This window comes from Bos grunniens, chromosome 24 (genome assembly GCF_055505025.1).
Source record: "Bos grunniens cultivar Pamir isolate PY7600 chromosome 24, Bosgru_T2T1.0, whole genome shotgun sequence".
Taxonomy (NCBI): Eukaryota; Metazoa; Chordata; class Mammalia; order Artiodactyla; family Bovidae; genus Bos; species Bos grunniens.
Genome location: NC_141188.1, coordinates 38966683 through 38988960, shown reverse-complemented (window position 1 = coordinate 38988960; position 22278 = coordinate 38966683). Strand labels below are relative to the sequence as shown.

Below are 22278 nucleotides of genomic sequence, written 5' to 3'. Positions count from 1 at the left end.
TTTCTTCACGTTGTGTCTCCTAAATGTATTGCTCATGGATTATGAACAGCACATTCAGAACCATATCTTGGTATTAAAATTCCATGAAGTTCATTTTGGGAATCAGATTACTACACCTATTTTTAGCTCATAACACAAACTACTCTTTCTATTACACTTTTAAATATGCTGTGGTAAAATGATGTTGAAAATAACTCACATAGCTAAATAAAAGCCCTACATTTAGCTTAATCAGACCAGACCCACCGACTGGCATGCATGTCAATATATTACTGTGGCAGCTACCTGCCAGGGCCTTCCTCTTCCTTTCCGTTCAGGACTGCAATCCCCATTTGCTGCTATATTTATCTACTCTCTTAGCCATAAAAGGCTGGCTGTGTGGCTCTGACATTCTACTGCCTGACCACATGCATTATTTTTGAACTGGCCCCCAGGGTCCTGTCTTTTTAGCCCTGACTCTTAACTTTTTCTTGGATTCGATCTACGTGGGTTTTTCACTGTCTCATCCAGCACCCACTGTCACATCGGAACATTGCTACCACCATCAATCCTTTGCAAACTGGTAAGTGTGACCTTGAGGCAGAAGAGTACACTTGATGTTTTATGTGCTCAACAGCACTGCGGTGTGTGTGGTTTCTGTCTTTTGAGCTCAGCAGTTTTCTCTAAGAGATGTCAGAATAGCAGAGAAATAGGAAAGTGGAGCTCCAGGGAAGGAATGTGAGCAGCAGGGTGCCAGTTTGTGCTGGCACAGCCCTTCTCTCAGATCAGTGGATTCTTTTAAAATTAAGCTACTGTTCCTGGAGCTATAAAAAACTGTAGCTGTCTCAGATAGAACTGTAAGCATGAGTCAAGTACTCTTTCCAAGTTACAGTTCGGCGGTTTGGTTGAAATCTGGAATGGGTGAGGAAACAGGAAATCATGTGTTTTCCATTCTCCATAAGCCTACAGTACTGCCTGATTACAAATTTGATCAAAAGGAGTAGGTTAACTCTGAAGTCTCAAGTTTCTAATTCAGTGATTTTTGCCCCGACAATGCCATGTGGATAAATGTAAGGGTGCAATGGGGGTATTTCTAATTGGAAAATGGCTAAGCAGTATTTCAGAGGCAACGCAGATCCCTGCATCATGACCCTAAAGTTCACAACTTTCTGTGAAGAATTTTTATAGCTTTCAGCCCCTAACTCCTATACAAAAGTATTGTGTCACAATACAACTATGGAGTTAGTGTTTCTTCCTAAATTCCCAAATTATTTTCAGGGAGAAAAAAAAAAACAAAACACAGGTCTTAAAGGAATGGAAGACAACCAAACCATCTTTCCTCCCAACGCACCCTAGCTGTCATATGTTGGGGGATAATCCTTACTTACTTAATGAAGAGAAGGTAGTTGTACCTTCGTTCCAGAGGTCAGAGCTGTGACAACCAGCTCTGTTGACGTAATGTCAAAACCTGTTTACTTGCAATATATTATCTCTGTGCTTGGAATATTCAGTACTATTAAAAGTAAATATATTGGGGGAAAACAGAAATAAAGAGAATGGAAAATAAAATTGAGGCAAGACATTTAAAGATTTTATTTTGTGAAAATGAACAGCATTTCAAGTTATTTGGGTTCTGAATTTAGCTTATAATACACAAGAAGGTCATTCATTGTTTATTTGGACATCATTCAAATAACATTTTCTGTGTTGCAGTATACTATGTATCATTATGCAAATTTACCAAATAGCTTTATAAATGCCTAATATCATATACTTCTATATTAATATAGTCTACACTTTTTTCTATAAAAATTAATCTAATGATTATTCATTATACTTGATCATTATTCTGTATATTTTAAAATAGAAAATAACAGTCTATTTAAGGGTTGAAGCAAAAGTTGTTTGCTGGTAGCTATTTTTTTCCTCCTGGGAAATGCCATGTAGACTGATATCTTCCATGAGCCTTAACATAAATATTTCTGGAGTGAAGTTTGCTGGATTTTCTTCTCTAGGGAATACATGCCTACTTTTCACTTCAAATAAAAAGATTTTAAGCTTGACCCAAAAAAATGTAGCAAGTTTAGAAAGATTCAGTCCTCATTTAGAATTTTAGAATCAATTTAGAATCATTTAGAATTTAGAATCAATTTGAAAAATTGATTACAACTGATTTTACATGTAAAAAATTTAGGACATGCACAAAAGCATTAATGATGGAAGGGGGTGGCTTTCATAAAACTATTACTTCATCCAGGGTTATTAGTATGGTTGATAGGCTCCAGTCAGTGGACAGATTTCTAAAGAAAGATAATGCAATCTGAAGTCTCCCCTCTCTATGCTAAGCAAACCCATCTTTCATTTTCAGTAGGACTGTTAGCTCAAATTCACAATGCAAACTGCTATACTGCTAACTGACTTTCTTCTTTAATACAGGAAGACTAGGAGGCTTTATATTCTTAATGGAATTTTTCTGGTTTGACACCATCTTTTTGAACCATTTGTGAGATTTGAGAGGGCTTGTTAAATGGCAATATAAGCATCCTCCAGGATCCGTCCTAGGACTTTCATTCTCATCTCTTTTTTTTTGGGGGGGGGGGGTTGGGGGACTGTATACTATCTATATGCTGGTGAGTCCCAAATGTCGGTCTCCATCCTGGACCTTTACCCTGTATTCCTGAGTCACATGTCCAACATCCCACCTTATCTCGCCACTTGGGTGTCTAGCAGATATCTCAAATGTAAAATGTCTCAAACCAGGTTCCTGCTCTTCCATCCCAGACTGCTGTTTTCTTACAATCCTGCTCATCTCAGTTCACAGCAGCTTTAATCTTCCAGTTACTTAGGCAAAGTCCTTGGAGCTGTCACTTACTCCTCTCTCTCTTTCATACCCTATTCCAGAACTTTCAGCAAGTACTTTTGATTCTACCTACAAAATACGCAGAGTTGGATCCCTTCTCACATTTCACTGCTACCACTATAATCTTTAGCCTGGACTATCGCAGTAGGGTTGCCGTAACAAAGCACCAGAGACCAGGTGGTTTAAACAACAGAAACTTATCTTCTCACAATTCCGGAGGTTAGAAATCTGAGATCAAAGAGTCAGCTGGGTTGGTCTTTTCTGAGGTCTCTCTCCCTGGCTTGCGGATAGTCCATCTTCTCGTGTCTTCCCTCTGCATACGTACATATCTGTGTCCTGATTTCCTCTTCTTATAACGATGGCAATCATGTCCTATTGGATTAGAACCTATCCTAAGAACCTCAATTTAACTTCATTTCTTCTGTAAAGATCCTATCTCTAAATCCAGTCACGGGGTTAGGACTTCAAATATGGATTTGGGGAGATACAACTCAGTCCATGGCAGCCTTCTCATTGGCCTCCTGGCTTTCACTCTTGTCCCTCAACAGTCTATTCTCAGACTCAGCAAGAGTGTTTCTCAGCTCAGAACCTTCCAATGATTCCTTACTCCTTTCAGAATAAAAGTCGAAGTCCTTACACTACCTATAGGACACTTCCCTCCTCCCTCCCCACTCCCTGACATCATCTTCTGTACCTCTTTCTGCACCTTTTCACTCCTCACAGCTTCACTGGCCAACTGGCCTTTCCTGGAGTACAATGCAACAGGCAGGCTCACAGCCCCCCAGTGCCTGTGCAGTGGTCTTCCATCCAGAATGCTTCTCCCGTCCCAGATATTCTCATGCTCAGGTGTCACCTTCATGCTCAGTCATCACCATTGTCCCTGATGATGCTGTTAAAAGCATCCCATTCCACATTCCTGTTTTATTTTTCTCTATAGCATTAAGCAGGTTCTAATATACCTTACACTTTATTTTCTCTATTTGTCCATCATCACTTGCAATAGAATATAAGATTCTATATAGGGTTATCTATATAGAGCGGGAATTTTGTTGTTTTGTTCATCTATCTCCTGGTCAGGAATAGTACCAGGCTCAGTGTAGGTGCTCAGTAATTATTTGCTGAATAAAAACCACATTGGCTGGACACAGACTCTCCATTATTACACAATCTCTCAGGTAAAGTCCCCATCAGAAGGAAATGCCAGAAAATTTGAAATATATATTATTAAAGTGGGCTTCCAGGTGGTACAGTGATAAAGAATCTGCCTGCCAGTGTAGGAGAAGCAGGAGACCTGGGTTTGATCCCTGGGTCAGGAAGATCCCCTGGAGAAGAAAATGACAACCCACTCCAGTATTCTTGCCTGAGAAATCTTATGGACAGAGGAGCTTGGTGGACTACAGTTCACGGGGTTGCAGAGAGTTGGACACGACAGCACATTTACGTGTATCCACATATATCCATTGAAATAGCACAACAGGGAAAGTTTGTAAAGATCTCTAGGTATTTAAAAAGAAGGCAGCACAATGATAGAAGGAGGTACATCAGGGCTGTGAAGCAGGGAGTTAATTGAGTAAACAGCTAAACTAACCTTCACATTATTTTCCACTTACTCTTTGGAAGAAATAAAAGGGTAGTAATTTTCACCTACTGATTTAGATGTCTTGTTCTGGAGAGTTAGTTCCTTAAGTGAAGTGAAGTGAAGTTGCTCAGTCGTGCCCCACTCTTTGCGACCCCGTGGACTGTAGCCCACCAGGCTCCTCTGTCCATGGGATTCTCCAGGCAAGAATACTGGAGTGGGTTGCCATTTCCTTCTCCAGGGGATCTTCCTGACCCAGGGATTGAACCCAGGTCTCCCACATTATAGGCAGACGCTTTAACCTCTAAACCACCAGTTCACCTCAAACCTGTTACTTTCTCACAGCTTGCCTGGATCCCTGGGGGCACATGATGTCTCTGCCGTTTTATCAGAAACTTCACCAGCACTATGACCGCAGCTACCGCAACAGGGACCTCAGCACCACCATGAGCCAGTACCAGCAGGAGAAGAAAAGCTCAGCCATCTACACCCATGGCTCCACTGCCTACAGCAGCCGCTCATCCGCTGCCCACCGTCAGGAGTCAGCGGCCTTCAGCCAGGCGTCCGCCGCATCCTACCAGCATCAGGCCTCCCGGGCCTCCGAATTTGCCCTGTCGTCTGCAGCCAGTCACAAGGCGGCATCAGCCTATGACTATGGCTACTCCCACGGGTATGTGAAAGCAGCCTTACAAACGCGGGGCAAAGCCGTGCTCTCTGAATACCCCACCCCCACCTTAGGCCCCAGGTTACATTTTCATTTCTTCGTGGGTCTGGCAGCCCTACCTTTAAACCAGGTGTGGAGCAAGGTCAAACCATCTGTTTGGAAGGCCTGGGATTTATGTCTTGGATTCCCCTTTCCCTTGCTTACCTGAGTTTCACAAAGAGCTTCGCAGTCGCCCTGGGGTGTCTTGCTTTAATTGCCAACTGCGATATTGCTAGAAGCAGAGAAGTTTTGCCACAGGTTGTGTTCAACATTCAGCAGCAGCAAAGTTGAGAAATCACATTTCTGACACTCACAGCAGGTTTCCAGGCCCTCTCAACTTTCAACTTAGATGAGAAAAGGATTTAAAATTCACAGACCACAGGAGCCCAAACTGCAGCAGAGATGTGTTCTATTCTTTCTGTGTCTGAAAGCTAGCATCAAAATTCAAGCAGCAAATATTTTCTTTAGCCGGAGCATTTTTATAAAAACATGGCCCTATCTCAGTCAGCTTAACAATACCAGGAACAAACCTATATTCTGACAGAATTATATTTATCAACCCATTGCCATGAGGGAGACCCCACACTAGAGGAAAAGTGAGACTTTCACAGACTCACAGGCTTTGAAAATAAGCTTATGGTTGCCCAGGGGGAGAATAGGGGGAAGAGATAGGGAGTTTGGGATGGACATGTACACACTGCTATATTTAAAACAGATAACCAACAAGGTCCTACTGTATGGCACATGGAACTCGACTCAGTGTTATGCGGCAGCCTGGGTGGGAGGGAGGTTGGGGGAGAGTGGATACATGTATATGTATGGCTGAGTCCCTTTGCTGTTCACACAAAACTATCACAACACTGTTAATCAGCCATACCCCAAAACAAATTTAAAAGTTTAAAAAAAGAAAAGAAAAAGAGGGTTTCAGTAGTATTCTAGGATGAGTGGGATTTAGATGCAGGTCTGGTCTAAAAAGTGAATCAGTGTCCTGTTGCTTTGGAAACAGTTGAGTTGAGATAAATGAGGACTGTTGTATCTAGAAATCGCTTAGGAGCCCAGCACATGGGCTGAGAACTGAATCTGCTTCTGAGGTCCTCCATGCAAAGAGGCAATCTCTCATTCTTCCTAAAAAAATTTCAAACAACAAACCTGCTTATAATCTTTGATATTGGAGAAGAAAGTTTCTCGGTGAGTCTGTGGTCATGCAGAGGAGTGTCACCAGGAGAAGTGTTTTCCTGTGAACCCCGAGGTTGGCTTCTCTGTGTCTTGTTCCAGCCTGATGAATGCTGGCTGGATCCGTACCTTCTCAGTCCAAGCCAGTTTTTATTTTCTCAGTATCCTGAGTGAAATGTGTCATGGAGATTAAAAAACACTTGCAAGATTCATGTGATTTTATTAAATGTCTATCTATAGTCCACAGAAAGGATTGTTGAACTTCCAAACGTACGAATTCCTGGGCTGTGTGGTCAGTTACCAGCTGCTGCCTCAGATCTCCTCTGTCTGGCATATATTGCATTATTTGTTATAAACAGATGTTATTTTAAGTCTTATACAATTTATGTCCACAAAATATCTGTCAGGGTAGCTGGGAGAGGTGTTTACTTCTAGGAATTAGAAAAGTGATTGAGGAAATAATACAGTGGTTTGTATGAACAGAAGTAAGGACTGGTTCTGAAGGCAGAAACTCCTGTATCCCTGTGGGTTAATCAGCACCTGATGTACAGCTGTGCTTTGGGGGTGCGGCGCCGACCTCCTGGGAGCTTCTGCACGTCCAGTACCAAAGTCTCTGGAGTTAGGGTGACGGCAACATTCTGAAATTCCACTTAAAATGGAATAGGATCATTCTTCAATCCCACTTTTCATGGGTTATGTGCGCCATGGGATATTCATGAGGACCTCGAATTGGCCGCAAATATGGAAATATTGTCAGGGAGGAGGTGAATTCATTTCTTTTGGCCCTTGTTTCAAATGACCTGCTTTCCAAACGAGACAGGAATGGGCACCGTGCTATGTGATAGTACCATGTGTTCTTCTGAAGAATGTTCCATACATATGTTTAAGGATCTCACTTAGGAAAGCAGCTGTCTTGTAATAGAGAGGATTATGTTTTAAATATCCATTTTCCTGGTCCATCTGTGCTGAATCTATAGAAAATGTAGAAAATGAGTGTTTTCATTACAATTGTTAAGCTAACTCATGTATACTCATTACATTCCCCCGATGCTGTAGAGTCTATAGAGTTTTATGAATTTGTTAAAGAGAGTTTTATTTCTTAAATTCTATTCCTAAATTCTTCTTTTAACCATATATGCACCATTCATATTTATTTACAATCTGATAAATCATATCAAACATTATTAATTGAACCTTTGAGCATCTTTGTATTTTATCCAGAAAACATTTGCTCTATTTTGTCTTTGGAAAACTTAGCCATTTTAGTTATAAACAACTTCAGATAATAAACTTTCTGTAGGAAGTGGAACTATAATTATTTCTATGGTCAACCTTGCATCTTGTTCCTTCTTGCTATTTAAGTATTTATGTAGGTAGATAGGTATTTATTAATGGCTTGGTATGTTTGAACAACTCCACTTATTAGTAGAAATGTGGATCTAAAAAGAAGGGAAGATGCCAATATTTTTTCCTTTGTGTAATGCAATGTAAAAGAAAATAAATCTAACCTAATCCTGGGGGTATTTTAGTTTTTCTTTTTTTAGACCTACAGCTAACAGGTGCAGATAATATTCTTTGAGCATTTCAAAATCTTTATAATTCTTTCAGGTTATATTTTTTATTTTTCAAAATGGAGCAACTTTTCCCTGCTAAATGAAATCTTTCTCTTGGGGTTGTGAAGAGTGTTGTTAATTAAAACCGGTGTGGAGTTGGAAATGCAGCTCTGTGGAATGTATGTGAATACTGGGCCTGATCCATTTTTAGCCTCTCTTTGTAGTTAGATGTCCTGGTAGTAAAGTGGAAACTATGGGGATTTATATGTGCCCACAGCTTGGCTGACCTCAGTTAAATCTTAAGAACAATGGCTTGTTCAGTGTCACTGTGGTTTTAGCTCAGATCGGTTACCAACTGCATTCTGAGCCAAGAGTTGTAAAATAAGTTCTGGAAGGCTTATTCTAAATGCCTTTGTTCTTAGTCACAGTTAGGAAAAAACTAAATTAAAGAAAGTGATTCAGGAAAACAAAAATGATACAAGACTATTCTTTTATGTTAATAATTCACAAATACTATTAGAGATTAAAGGAGAAACGGTACTCATGACCACTTTGCAACCATTGTGCAAGAGTTCTTAGCCTCTGTTTGTGAATAGGTTTCAACAGAGTTTTGGATGATCTGAAATTATATGTATAATTGGGTCCAGATGATTTTTTTTTTTTTTGCTGAGATAGACCCTAGCTTTCATCATATTGTCAGAGAACTCTGTGACTCAACAAAGGTCACCACTACTGCACTAGAAAATCTACATATAAATATCAGCCCAGTGTGTGAGCTGATGATCCCTTCCTAGGGCCAATATTATAGGGAATTAGGATGAAATAAGGCAGATGTTTACAGGGAATGTGGTATATGGAAACCAATGTTTTCAAAATCCTCTCTTTTGAATAAGATGGGAAGAAAAAAGAACGATTCTGTTATGCTTGATAAGTAAAATGAATAACTTCCAGAGGACAACACAGCATATTTCTTGGATGATGAGTCTCTCAACCCTCTGAGGTTATGGTAGACACCTATTGTCTGATTCTAAGCAGATTAAAATCCAGCCCTTACAGTGCTTCCTTGGTGGCTCAGTCAGAAAATAATCTACCTGCAATGCAGGAGACTAGGGTTCAATCCCTGGGTTGGGAAGATCCCCTGGAGAAGGAAATGGTAACCCACTTCAGTATTCTTGCCTGGGAAATTTCATGGACAGAGAAACCTGGTAGGCTACAGTCCATGGGATCACAAAGAGTCAGACACAACTTAGCAACTAAATCAAGAGGTATTAAAATATAGCCTCTTCTCTAAAGAAAGATCTAACTATCATATATAAGGAAAAGGCACCATAGTTCCTGGGTAGAAAATGTAGCATTCTGGGATTTGTCTTCCAGAATTTAAGTACCAAGAAAATGATGAGCCATATTACTTCCTATTTGGTAGGAGAAGGTCTGGGGGAAATCCAAGGAAAACAGAAAGCCAGTTATTCTTTTATCCCCCTAGAAATGGGCCAGTTTGTTGTCAGTCTTACTTCTTTAAAAGGCAACTGGTCTGTGTTCTGAATCCTCCAAACAAACCCTGAGTCCAAAGAGGGTAGCATTCACTGTGCATCAATTTTCAACTCTCACTGCTGTAAAACTGTGGCTTGTTTGAAGAGAGAACTAGAAGTAGCACTCCTGGCAATACCAGTTTTTCATACAATTGGCAGTTTGTCATAGCTCCATAGAACTGTGGAATGCTAAAGCAGGAAGAGACTAAAAGCTCATCTAATTCAAGCCCTTCCTTCCACAGATAACAAGGCCCAGAAAGACAGGCTTCAACTCTCTGCCTCCTTTGTTTTGTTTACATTGAAAATACTACCCATCAGTCTCTTTTGCAGGCCAAATACAAGTTTAGACGATATAAGATACCCCAAAATGGCATTAATCTTTTGTAGGCAGGTGAATCAGGCTGTGAGAAGGAAGACATGTCCCCTTAAGGAGTAGGAATAGAGTGAGTAGCCAAAGGTGGAGGAAGGGCCGTGCAGTCACCTCCCAGCGCCCAGAGGTGAAACAGTAGCTCTGTTCACTGCTGGCCAAGCAATGGGTGTAACTGAGCCTCCCCGCAGAGATCCCCAAGCTCTGAGAGCCCAAGGGAACCAGTGGTACAGACTTGACCTTTTCCATACCAGCCTTTCTGGGTGAAAGAGGAGAAAGCAAGAGCACCTCAAATGAGGATCCAGCTAATAGTTGATAAGTGCTCAGTGCTCAGTCCCTCAGTCATGTCCAAGTCTTTGCGACCCCATGGACTGTACCCCACCAGGCTCCTCGGTCCATGGGATTTTCCAGGCAAGAATACTGGGTTGCCTTGGCCTCCTCCAGGGAATCTTCCCAACCCAAGGATTTAACCCAGATCTCCCTCATTGCAGGTGAGTTCTTACCGTCTGAGCCACCAGGGAAGCCCATATACAGCAGTGCCAAGTTGTAAATATATAGAGAGAGGCAGTTTTACAGGAAAAATGGTAGAATAATAAAAGTGAGTTCAGCTCTATTGTGGCCACTCAGTAAAGTCTAGTGGCAACGTATAGATAAGTAAGAAATGAAAATGGAGCTTCTGTTTTCAAGCTTTTGCAAACACCTCGGTGTCATGCTGGGATGACCTACCCATCTTTCAATGTCCAGCTCTTCCACAAAGGCTTCCCTGATAGCCGCAGACAGAAATTGTCTTCAAGCCTGTAAATTCAACTTTGTTTGCTCTGCTCTTTCTGCTTATCTGCCTGCCTGCCTTCTGTCCTTCCATCCTTTCTCCTTTGGTTGATGTAACACAACGCCTCAGGCTGGTAGCATTTGCAACCCTACTAGACAGTAAAGGTCTCAGAAAACAAGTCTTTAATTTAATATGTAATCTTCATATCCCCCTCCCACACCAGCATCAAGAATAGAATTGTGCACACAGAGGATAAAAAGTAAGTTTTCTGTTGGAACAAATGATATTATTATGGAAAGTTAAGGCTTTTTGTTTGAAATCTACCTTCTCTTGCACCTTTTAAAATGTCAGCTTGTCTGTGTACTAAGTTTATGCTTAATGTTACAAGAAACAACTTAACTCTTTTCCAAAGCAATTGTATCATTTTACATTCCCACACCAAGGTACAGGGATTCCAGCTTATCCACATTAGTTATTCCCTATCATTTTTTACAGCCTGTCTTTTAGGTATGTGGTGGAGTCTCACTGTGGTTTTAGCTTGCACTTACTTAATAGCTAATGATGTTGACCATCTTTTTAATGTGTTTGGTAGCCATTTGTGTACGTCTTTGATGAAATGCTTGTTCAAATCTTTTGCCCATTTTTAAATTGGATTTTTTTCTGCTTATTATTGAGTTGTCAGAGTTATTTAAATATTTTGTATATAATTCCTTTCTTAGATGTATGTTCAGAAATATTTTCTCTCATTCTGTGCCTTGTCTTTTCATTCTTTTAACACTGTCCTTCAGATACCAGAATGTTTATGTTTTGATGAGGTTCGATTTGTCACTTTTTTCCTTTTTTAGTCATGCTATTAGTGTTATATCTAAGCAAAATTTGGCTTATCAACATCGCTGTTGTTGTTGTTGAGTCGCTAAGTCATATCTGACTCTTCATGACCCCTGGACTACAGCACGTCAGGCTTCCTTGTCCTTCACGATCTCCTGGAGTTTGCTCAAACTCATGTCCTTTGAGTCGATGATGCCATCCAACCATCTCACTCTCTGTCGCCCCCTTCATCTCCTGCCCTCAATCTTTCCCAGCATCAAAGTCTTTTCCAATCAGTCAGCTCTTCGCATCAGGTAGCCAGAGTATTGGAGCTTCATAGAGTTTCTCTTATCTTTTTTTCTAAGAGTTTTATAATTTTAGCTTTACATTTAAAAATATCCAGTTTGAATTATTTTTTTGGTATGTGATGTGAAGTTCTAAATTCATCCCTTCACATATACATGGACTGTTGTCACGGCACCATTTGTTGAAAAGATTATCCTTTCCCCCTGAAATCATTTAGCTCCTTTATCAAAAATATATTGACCATGTATGGCTGAGTCTTCTCACTGTTCACCTGAAACTATCACATTGTTAATTGACTATATCCTGATACAAAATAAAAAGTTTTAAAATAACAATAAAGAAAAAGAGCTTTGAAAAGAAAAAAAAATCAATTGACTGTAAATGAAAAGGTTTATTTACAGATTCTCAATTCTGTTGCATTGATCTGTATGCCTGTCCTTAGGCCAGTACCACACTTTCTTAACTACTGTTGCTTTATAAAAAGTTTTTAAATTGGTGGATGTAAGTTCTCAAACTGAGTTCCTCTTTTACAAAAAAATTTTTGCTTATGTAGTTCCTTCATATTCCCATATAAATTTTAAGATCACCTTGTCAATTTCTACGAAGACAAAAGTCTTCTGGCAATTTGATAAAAATTATGTTGAAAGCATAAATCAATTTGAAAAATATGCCATTTTAACAGTGCTGACTCTTTCAATCCATGAACATGTATATTTATTTATTTAGGTCTTTGTTTCACTTATCATATATTGTTTTTTAATCTTCAGTGTAAAGTCTTATACTTCTGTTAAAATTTTTCCTAAATATTTTATTCTTTTTGATAGAATTGTGAGTGGAGTCTTAATTTTATTTTTTCATTTTTCACTGCTAGTAAACAGAAGTGTAATTGATTTTTGTTCTTTGATTCTGTATCATGTGACCTTGCTGAACTCATTTATTAGCATGTGTGTGTGTGTGTGTGTATGAAAGTGAAAGTGAAGTGGCTCAGTCGTGTCCGACTCTTTGCGACCCCATGGACCATAGCCTACCAGGATCCTCCGTCCATGGGATTTTCCAGGCAAGAGTACTGGAGTGGGTTGCCATTTCCTTCTCCAGGTTATCTTCCCGACATTTTCTATATACACGATTATATCATCTGTAACTAAAGTTAGACTTGCTTTTCAGTTTTTCAGTTTAACTAATTGCCTCGACTATTCTTCACTGTGCTGTAAATGTCAGTACAATATTGAATAGAAGTGGCAACAGCAAGTATCATAGCCTTGTTCCCCAGAGTTGGACTGTTAAGAAGGCTGAGCGCCGAAGAATTGATGCTTTTGAACTGTGGTGTTGGAGAAGACTCTTGAGAGTCCCTTGGACTGCAAGGAGATCCAACCAGTCCATTCTGAAGGAGATCAGCCCTGGGATTTCTTTGGAAGGAATGATGCTAAAGCTGAAACTCCAGTACTTTGGCCACCTCATGTGAAGAGCTGACTCATTGGAAAAGACTCTGATGCTGGGAGGGATTGGGGGCAGGAGGAGAAGGGGATGACAGAGGATGAGATGGCTGGATGGCATCACTGACTCAATGGACATGAGTTTGAGTGAACTCCAGGAGTTGGTGATGGACAGGGAGGCCTGGCATGCTGCGATTCATGGGGTTGCAAAGAGTCGGACACGACTGAGCAACTACTCTGATCTGATCTGATGATATTAGTTATAGATTTTTCACAGATGGCCTTTATCAGATTGAGGAAGTTCCCTTCTATTCCTATTTAGTTGAGAATTTTTTAACATGCAAGAAAGCTGAATTTTGTCAAAAATTTTTTGCACCTCTTGAGATGATAATGTGGTTTTTGTTCTTTATTCTATTAATATGGTGTATTACACTAATTGATTTTCAGATATTAAATCAACCTTGCATCCCTGGGCTAAATTCTGCTTGGTTTTATATGTTGCTGGATTCAGTTTACTGATATTTTGTGAAGGATTTTTGTGCCTATGTGTATGAGGGATATTGGTTTGTAGTTTTTAAAAAAATTATAATATCTTTGGCTTTGATATCAGGTAATAACTGGCCTTACAGAAAAAGTTGGGAAGTGTTTCCTTCTCTTCTGTTTTTTTTTTTTTTTAAATATGGAAATGATTGGTTTGTTTCTTCCTTAAATAGTTCATGTAATTTGTCAATGAAACCATTTAGGCCTGGGCTATCATTGTGCATGGATTTAAAAAAATATTTATTTATTTGGCTGTGTTGGGTCTTAGTTGTGGTACATGGGCTCTCTACTATGTGGGATTAGTTGCTCCACAGCATGTGAGATCTTAGTTCCCTGACTAGGGATGGAATCTGGGCTCCCTGCATTGCAAGGCTGCCGTCTATGGGGTCGCACAGAGTCAGACACAACTGAAGTGACTTAGCAGCAGCAGCAGCATTGCAAGGCAGATTCTTAACCCGTGTACCAGCAGGGAAGTCCTTGTGCATAGATAAATTACTAATTCAATTTCCTTATTTGTTATTGATCTGTTATTATTTTTAATTTCTTCTTGAGTTAGTGTTGGTTATTTAAATCTTTATGGGAATTTTTCCATTTCATTTAAGTCATCTAATTTTGGGGCATAAATGCATTTATCATGTTTTCTTGTGATATATGAGAGATTTGCTTTAGCATTTCTTGTAAGGCAGGTCTGCTAGCAATGAATTCTCTCTTTGTCAATGTCTTTACTTTGTTTTCAGTTTTGAGTAGTGGTTTTGCTGGATATAAAACTCTTGATTTAGTTTTTCCCCAGCACTTAAATATGTCATACAAATGTATTCTGGGATGTATAGTTTCTGATGTGAAATCAGTCATTAATACCTTGTTCCCTTGTACGTGATGAATCATTTTACTCTTGCTACTTTCTAGTTTTCTCTCTGGCTTTGGCTTTCAACAGTTTGACTATGATATGTCTACATGTGTATCTCTTTGGGAGTATCATACTTGGGTTTGTTGAGCATCTTGGATTCACAGAGTACTATTTTTACACAAATTTGGGCAATTTTAAGAAAGCAACAGTTAGAACTGGACATGGAACAACAGACTGGTTCCAAGTAGGAAAAGGAGTACATCAAGGCTGTATATTGTCACCGTGCTTATTTAACTTATATGCAGAGTACATCATGAGAAACACTGGGCTGGAAGAAGCACAAGCTGGAATCAAGATTGCCAGGAGAAATATCAATAACCTGAGATATGCAGATGACACCACCCTTATGGCAGAAAGTGAAGAGGAACTAAAAAGCCTCTTAATGAAAGTGAAAGAGGAGAGTGAAAAAGTTGGCTTAAAGCTCAACACTCAGAAAACGAAGATCATGGCATCCGGTCCCATCACTTCATGGGAAATAGATGGGGAAACAGTGGAAACAGTGTCAGACTTTATTTTTAGGGCTCCAAAATCTCTGCAAATGGTGATTGCTGCCATGAAATTAAAAGACGCTTAACTTCTTGGAAAGAAAGTTATGACTAACCTAGGCAGCATATTAAAAAGCAGAGATATTACTTTGCCAACAAAGGTCCGTCTAGTCAAGGCTATGGTTTTTCCAGTGGTCATGTATGGATGTGAGAGTTGGACTGTGAAGAAGGCTGAGCGCCGAAGAATTGATGTTTTTGAGTTGTGGTGTTGGAGAAGACTCTTGAGAGTCCCTTGGACTGCAAGGAGATCCAACCAGTCCATTCTAAAGGAGATCAGCCCTGGGTGTTCTTTGGAAGGAATGATGCTAAAGCTGAAACTCCAATACTTTGGCCACCTCATGCGAAGGGTTGACTCATTGGAAAAGACTCTGACGCTGGGAGGGATTAGGGGCAGGAGGAAAAGGGAACGACAGAGGATGAGATGGCTGGATGGCATCACTGACTCAATGGACATGAGTTTGAGTGAACTCTGGGAGTTGGTGATGGACAGGGAGGCCTGGCATGCTGCAGTTCATGGGGTTGCAAAGAGTCGGACACGACTGAGCGACTGAACTGAACTGAACTGAAGCCATTATTTCTTTAAATATCTTTTCCTGCCCTTTCTCTCTTCCTCCTCTTTCTGATACTACCTTTACTCATATAGTGGTATATTTGATGTTGTCTGACAACATATTTTTTCTTCATTCTTTTTCTGTTTGTTTTTTTCTTTAGATTAGATAGTTTCTATCTTCAGCTTACCTGATTATTTTATTATTTTATATAAAATCTTTTGGGTCCCTTTAATAACTTTTTCATTTAAGTTATTGTACTTTTAAACTCCAGAATATCCATTTGACCTTATTTTACAATTCCTATCTTTTTGTTGACATTCTGTCTTTTTGAGTCATTATTATAATACTTCCCTTTAATTATTTAAACATGGTTTCCTTGATTAGCCTTTGAATATAGTTCCTTATTTTTGAACATATTTCTAATTACTGTTTTGAAGTCTTTGTCTGCTAAATCCAATATCAGGGTGCACTTGGAGACAATTTTTATTTACTGCTTTTTTTCTTCTAGCATGCATCACACTCTCCTATTTCTTCTCATGTCTCATAATTATTTTGTTGTTGAAAATAGGGCATAATAGATAACATATTGTAATAATTCTGGATTCTGAATTTTCCCCAAATGTGTTGCTGCTGTGTTTTGTTTAATTACTTGCCTAAACATATTTATAGACTCTGTTTACCCAGCACTGTTACTGCTGATGTCTTTGTTTAGTGTTTAAAAAAATTATTGTTCTTATTTTTAAGCCTGAATTCATAGGGATCACTTGATATTTGCATAGATTAATGACCAGTCAGTGAATGGTCAAACATCTGTGCTCAAACATCTCAAGACAGTAAAGGTTCCATCCTCTGGCAATAGATCTGTGTGTCTGAGTGTGTATGTTGGGGAGCATATTTGAAGTCCAGGTCATTTTAAAATGTATATGCCCTGGATTTGTTTTCGAGTGAAATCCGTGAGGCCTGGCATGCTGCGATTCATGGGGTCACAAAGAGTTGGACATGACTGAGCGACTGAACTGAACTGAACTGAGACTTCCTTGTCTCTTCTCCACACACACAGGCTTACAGTCAGCCAGTCATATGTGGATAACCTGAGTCCTTTCCAGTTTTTTCTACTTAATCACATGGAGAGAGCTTACGAAGGCCCCCATGGTGGTCTTATTTTTCAAATCTTCCTGTTATCTCTCTGAGTGATCTGCCCATCTGCTGCTTGTTCCAGCCATGACTGTATCCTAGGACTGACTGAGCTGCTGGTCTTCCCCTGTTTGTTTGCTACTTAGATGGCTAGCGTTACTCACAGTGTTGCTGGTTGTGGAGGTTTATCATGCTCTGCTCCAAATCAGCCCCTCTGACAGTGAATATTAAGAGTGTCTCACCTTTTCCCACCTTAGTAGAACTACTTTATAGACTGAGCTGGGGGTGGGTGGGAAAGAACTAGACAAGCATGTCACACAGACTCCCACTATTCAGACTTGAAGCTCAGTATCTTTTCATGAATAGCCACGTGTCGGTGTAGCGTGTGCCTGTACTTGATTTTCAGAGGCTTGAATGGGTTGGTTTTGACAATTGTATCCAGGTTTATCACTGCTTTTTTGGAGAGAGGAACTGCTGAACTATTCACTCCACCATACTGGAAGTCCCACCTCTGCATTGGTCATTCTTACTAGCTCCTCAGCTGATTCTGATATGAAGTCAGAGTTGAGAATCATAGAGATAGGGTATGGTTACAGGAGGTTGAATCTTGATTTCACCTCATTCAATAAACACTTACTGAACACTGTCAGGCACTGGACACAGTGCTGAGGATATAAATCTAACTTTTAGGCCATCCCTCTCCTTGAATAGTCACAGGAGTGGGACAGATAGAGAAGGAAATCAATAATGTAATGTAATCATGAGCATTTGTGGGTGGGTGGTGCTGGGTTTGGGAGCAGTGTCAGCAAAAGACAAAGCCTACCAGCTCATCATTTTTTCTAGAACATGCTGATAAGTTGTCATAATTTTTTCAGAAAGTAATATAGCCATTTAGTAGATCCATACTTAACATAACCAGGCATAGTTACTCATCCTGAGGAACTAGGACAATTTTTCACAATTATGTGAAATTATGATGACTATAAACATGACTTTGAAGAATTAGCATTTGACCTCATGTAAAGTTTAATGAGTTTCTTAATGCTTTATTTCTAATTGGACTGTGATGATTTCGTAACCTCTATGTTTTGTGCTGTGCTTACTCACTCAGTCGCATTCGACTTTTTGCTAGATGTGAATAAATTCAGAAATAGCTAATCAACATCAGAGTCGTTATTGGCATATTATGTATGTTGTTGTGGTTTCCGAAGTGGGGAGTCCATGAAGGCAAGCCAAAGAAGTGTAGGAAGATATATTACCACTTCTGTCTTTAAAAAGATTAAATTTGGCCCTGAACATTTTTCTATTGGTTGAAATTTCATAAAATGAGAATATTTATTCAGCAGTATATGTATAAAATTTATAAATAGACAGACATATATAGGTGACATGATCAAACATGTTTGGATCGAGAAGGCTCAGACACGAAGTTGAAGGCCACTGGTATAGAGGAAAGAACACTAACCCACATGGGTGCTGGTCCTAGTTCACCTACCAACTTGCTGGGTGAGCCTGGGCAAGTTATAAAGACACTCTAGGTCTTCTACATCTATAATGCAAGGAGGGTGGTGTAAATGTCCCTGAGATCTCTTCCAGTCCAGTGATTCTATAATAGTTTTGTTCTTTCTTTTCCTGTCAAGAATAATTATGAAGTTGTACAAGCAGAAGGTTATGTTGTTGATGTTCAGTATTTGAACTGGATGAAATGCAAGTTTATTTCTGAGTCCCTGGAACATTTCTAGAGAGAGCTTTCTCCTGGGCTACATCCCTTCTCTGCGGTGCTGCTGGTCATAGATGTGATGATGTCAAACAAACCATGATATATCCTTAAATTCTACTAACTTTAGGCATATTAACAGAGGACATACCACAATTAGTAGTAGAGTACAGGTAGATGTACCTAGACACAGTTACAGATGCGTGGGTGCACGTGCACACACAAATCAATCCTCACATATAGTTTCAAAACTTACCTTAGTTTCAGGGACTTCCCAGGTGGCTCAGTGGTAAAGAATCCACCTGCCAATGCAGGAGACATGGATTTGATCCCTGCGTCAGGAAGATCCTCTGGAGAAGGAAATGACAACCCACTGGAGTATTCTTGCCTGGGAAGTCCCAAGAACAGAGGAGCCTGGAGGGCTACGGTTCATAGGGTCGCAGAGTCAGACACGACTTAGCAACTAAACACAATAGCTTATTTTCACTGCCTTCATAAATTGAAATTCAGAAAGAATCAAAATTTAAGACGTAAAGAACATTAAATATAGTTTTAATAGTTAAAAGACCACATTGATCCATACATACCAAACTTTAAGTGTCTACTCAGAAACTGGCTTTTGAGACAGGATTATTTTCAAAATTTAGATGCAACTAAAAGCCCAAGAGGTTAGCAAGCCTTTATTTAGCTCTTTGATGTAACTTCAAAGAAATTCAAATTTAAAAAAGAAATTTAAATTTTACATTTTCTATTGAACTCCTTTAAAAACATTATTTGACTTTAAAATTTGATAGAGTAAGATGTTAGGTTTCCGTGTTCTTGGGTCATAACAAAAGAGACAATTGATGGCTTTTCTTCACATAATTAGTTACACAATTATTGCATAGTCAGTTTCTTAAAACTTCATTGAGTTTTAAACTCAATCAGATGAAGATGTCTTCTCAGACATCTTTGATAAATGACTTAACATTGCCAAATAGTCTGTTAGCACAGTATTTTAACATTTAATCCTAAATACACTCTTCTTGTTAGCTTGAAGAAACTTTAGAGAGCACAGGAAATGTTTGATATCTTCTAAGTACTTTGGATTTTCTAAATAATACTATATAATATGTAAAACCACAGTCCTTTTATAAGGTCTTTTGTTCCAAATGAAATATGACATAAAAACTAATGATAGTTCCATAAATCTTTACCATAAAGTTCAACTATTAAAAATTGTCTGCTGTGATTTACCTGTGAGAATAGAATAATCACATTCTGGCACATTGTATGTAACAAATGCTTCGTTTGAAAGATTTATCTTAAAGGAAAAAAATGACTGAAAAAAAAAGGAACAACAATACAACAAAAAGAAGGACAAATCATAACTTTTATTTTTTAATTGAAGGATAATTGATTTACAGAATTTTGTTGTTTTCTGTCAAACATCAGCATGAATCAACCGTAGTTATACATATGTCCCCTTTTAATATAAGCAAACCTTGAAAATATGCTCATGAGGATATGAGTGTAGACAGTAGAATGAAAATAAATAGTAAAAAGAGCAAAAATAGAGAAATGAGAAAAATTAGAAAATCCAAATGTTCTATAAATAGAAAAAAAGAAGCTCAAACTCCATAATTAATTTTATTTTGTATAGTAATGGAATTAAAGGAGTGATGGAAAATACCACTTTAAACTTAGACCTGTATTAGCACAGCCTGTACTTTGTAACTCACTAAGGGTTTAGAATGCAATCATTTTGCTGTTGCTTGGAACAGCCACCCAAGAACAAATTTCATTAAGCCTTCCAACTGGTAACCAATCCACAAGCTTGAATTCAAGGTTCTAACCTTTAGTGTTAATGCTCATCATAGAACAAGAGCTACATATTCACCCTGGGGGAGAGGTGGTTAGTGGGGGAGGAAGAGGTCTGTCATTTCCATGCTACCCCTCCAGTCCAGGAATTGAAGCCTGTAGCTCACCCTATACTCCCAGGCCCAGAACCACTGTACTCCCAGGGCTTCCTAGAAGCCCCAGAGTTCTGCGTTGCTTGCTTCGCAGAGGATAAGTTTATTTGCATTATTGTGTATCCATTCTGTACTATGTATATGCACTGTCTTCTTTTGATCTAAGTAATCCCTGCTTTTCCTAATGTTTTTTAAAGATTGAGAAACAATCAAGGTTTGGACTCTGGAAGGTTTTTTCTGTTTTAACTGGGCAGCTTGGTTTTTCCTTGCCACACCATTCACATGCTTCATTTTCTTTTCAAATTTTCTTGACACTAGGGACCTTTTTTTAAAAAAAAAAATTTATTTTATTTTTAACTGGAGGGTAATTGCTATACAATATTGTGATGGTTTCTGTCATACATCAACATGAGTCAGCCATAGGTATATATCCCTTCCCTCTTGAACCTCCCTCCTACCTCCTTCCCCACCCCAACCCTCTAGGTTGTCACAGAGCACTAGCCTTGGGTTCCCTGCATCATACAGCAAACTCCCCTGGCTATCTGTTTTACATATGGTAACATATATGTTTCAATGCTATTCTCTCAAATCCTCCCATCCTCTCCTTTCCCCACTGTGTCCAAAATTCTGTCCTTTATGTGCGTGTCCTTTGCTGTCGTGTGCATAGGATCATCCCTACCATCTTTCTAGATTCCATATATTAGAGATCTTTTTAATATTAATTTTCAATTTCAGAATCAATTCAAGTCTATAGAAAAATTGCAAGGGTCATACAGAGAGTTTCTGTATGATTTCTTGTTGTGACTTTCTGTCGTTACAATGGAGACGAGAGACCTTTCACCTGAGTCCACGGATTGACTTCAGAGAGTCCACAGTCTCCTGAAATTTAAGCCAAATTCTGCATTTGAATGAAAATGCATTTCATTTCGTCCAAGAACTATATAGATTAAGACTGTACTTTTAATGTCATCAGTCCTTTTCTCTAGGTGCAATCTCAGTTGCCTTGTTTCCCACTGTAATGCATTTTTTGGTTTATTAGAACAATAGCTGCCTCCAAGCACCACTGGCACCAGTGTGCATGGGTGGATTTTTGTGTGTACTACAGCATTATCAAAAGGTTCTTTATCAAATCTGTAATTTTCCGAGTCACTTGATGCTGTGTATTCATCTAAAACATATTAATTCTGTTGTTTAATGAGCTCAATGTTCTTTCAAATGGAGTCTGCTACATTATACAAAAACCTGAAGTTCAACCTCAAGGCCCTGCTTCAGAATTGCCTGGGCTCTCGATACAGAAAATTTGCTTTATTTTTGTTTATCAATCCTCTGAAAGCATTTGGATGCACAATGTATCCAACCCATTCATGTAGGCTGCCTACATTTCCAACATAAACTTAACAGCAAAGGGTATCCGGAAACATTACCAAAGCACAGCTGCTTTCCCCTGAAACTTTAATGAGAAAAAGCCATGAAATTACCACAGACCTATTTTTCTTATGCTGGATAGAGTGCATTATGTGAGGTCATTTTCACTCTATTTTAGTTCTAAAGATAGAAGATAATTATAACATTAGCCATCTAGGAGTCTACGCAACACTCCTAAATTTAAAACTTCTAAACATTTTTTAAATTATTGACTAACATTAGGGTGTTTGTTGTCAGACTTACAGATTCCAGTCTGATGTTAGATTATTCATCCAAGTTGAGCCCCCAAACAAAGAGAGCCAAGAAGAGCCTTCTTTCTGGAGAGGAGAAAGAAAATCTGCCAAGTGACTACATGGTGCCTATTTTTTCAGGACGGTACGTATGAATTCTCTCCCTGGATCTGATTTTTAGAAAGTGGAGAGAGACTCCCCTAGTGGAACTGTTTAAAATTA

At 39.1% G+C, this 22278-nt stretch overlaps 1 protein-coding gene across 4 annotated transcripts in view; it reads left to right on the top strand.

Annotated features, from left to right (window-relative positions):
* The first annotated feature begins 225 nt into the window (after window positions 1-225).
* Window positions 226-22278, top strand: part of MYOM1 (myomesin 1) — a 122357-nt gene continuing 100304 nt past the window's right edge. For 2 of the 4 annotated variants that reach the window (XM_086373104.1, XM_086373103.1), the window contains exons 1-3: window positions 226-562; window positions 4761-5085; window positions 22064-22201. In XM_086373104.1, the coding sequence (XP_086229230.1) occupies window positions 4784-5085; window positions 22064-22201 (440 nt within the window). In that variant the 5' untranslated portion in view covers window positions 226-562; window positions 4761-4783. The remainder of the gene's footprint in view (window positions 563-4760; window positions 5086-22063; window positions 22202-22278) is intronic. The other 2 variants (XR_015153912.1, XR_015153913.1) reach the window with 1 other exon arrangement.